General features: G+C 37.8%; 1 protein-coding gene across 11 annotated transcripts in view; it reads right to left on the reverse strand.

The window, feature by feature from the left end:
- PRPF4B (pre-mRNA processing factor 4B) overlaps positions 1-1576 on the reverse strand; it is a 44322-nt gene that overhangs the window by 5939 nt on the left and 36807 nt on the right. For all 11 annotated transcript variants that reach the window (XR_001816135.1, XR_001816128.1, XR_001816136.1 and 8 more), the window contains one exon: positions 329-415. Coding sequence is in view for 1 of the 11 variants with exons in the window: in XM_017497454.2 (XP_017352943.1) it covers positions 329-415 (87 nt within the window). In the remaining 10 variants the exon portion in view is untranslated. Of the gene's footprint in view, positions 1-328; positions 416-1576 lie in introns of those variants that run through there.

Below are 1576 nucleotides of genomic sequence, written 5' to 3' on the forward strand. Positions count from 1 at the left end.
TGCCACCATGCCCAGCTAATTTTGTATTTTTAGTAGAGACGGGTCTCTCCAAGTTGGTCAGGCTGGTCAAACTCCTGACCTCAGTGATCCACTTGCCTCAGCCTCCCAAAGTGCTAGGCTTACAGATGTGAGCTACTGCGCACAGCCAGAAAAACATTTTAAAATCCCTTCATCTACCATGGCCTGATGTGCTTTATTTAGGAATTGGTCAACAGCAAAAAGCAAACATTTACTTTTGTGTTTTTTAATCCACAGCTCCTAGAATGAGTTCAGTATTCAATTAATTAACAATAAAATAACTATTGAATGTTGCATTTAAAACACTTACCCTCTCTGTTACTTTATCAACTTCTATGTACATGAAGTTGAGATTTTGATCAAAATGCTGATCTTTGAATACACCTTTTCGAATCATCTACAAAACAAAACAAGAACTTGGGTTTTGAACTATTATGAAACAGTCTGGCCTACTAACAATTTAATATACAACAAGTCAAAGAAGTATGTTATTTAGTCTCTGCAGGTTTGTTTGATCTCAGATTCCCTTGCTCCCAGGAATTGATTAACATCTTTGGAAAAGCAAATACAAACACTGTACCTAACACTACTTAATAACATGAAATTTTATCTGTCCAGGCAGTGACTTAAAACAACTTTAACATCAAATTGTGCTTTCACTATTTAAAATTGGAGATTCAACAAAGACTGTAAATTATTTGTTCCTAAAAATATTACAGAACTCAGGTTTTTTTTCTCCTTGGCAGTTAGGAAACCTAATTAATACCACTTTACAAATTACATGCCAATAGTCCCAATATGATACAGGTCAGACTTCATTAAAACAAACACCGACATAGCTCATTTTTATGAACTTATTCTTAAAAAAAAAAAAAAAAAAAAAAAAAAAACAAAATAAAAAAAAAAAAAAAAAAAAAAAAAAAAAACAGTCCAACATAAAAGAATTTGGGCAATATGTAAAAATCAGCCTGATCAACATTGCAACTCCACCTCTACAAAAACATCAATTAGCTAGGTGTGGTGGCACATGCCTGTAGTCCCAGCTACACTGAGGCAGGAGAATTGCTTGAGCCCAGGGGTTCGGTTCGAGGCTGCAGTGGTAATTGTACTACAGCCTGGGACACAGAGCCAGATCCAGTCTCAAAAACAAACAAAAAAAACCATTAAAAACTAAAAACCATACAGGCTTCGGACCTTTACAAAAAATGTGTACATTTTTTTTTCAGAAATTCAGCAAATAGGCTAACATCTTAAAAAGCTAAGTTATGCGCCAGGTGCGGTGGCTCACACCTGTAATCCCAGCACTTTGGGAAGCCGAGGCGAGTGGATCACGAGGTCAAGAAATCGAGACCATCCTGGCCAAGACGGTGAAAACCCTGTCTCTATTAAAAAATACAAAAAAAATTAGCTGGGCGTGGTGTGCGCCTGTAGTCCCAACTACTCGGGAGGCCGAAGCAGAAGAATTGCTTGAACCCAGGAGGCGGAGACTACAGTGAACCGAGATTGTGTCACTGAACTCCAGCCTGGTGCCTGGTGACAGAACAAGACTCTGTCTCAA

Source organism: Cebus imitator, unplaced genomic scaffold, assembly GCF_001604975.1.
Source record: "Cebus imitator isolate Cc_AM_T3 unplaced genomic scaffold, Cebus_imitator-1.0 Scaffold231, whole genome shotgun sequence".
NCBI classification, from domain to species: Eukaryota; Metazoa; Chordata; class Mammalia; order Primates; family Cebidae; genus Cebus; species Cebus imitator.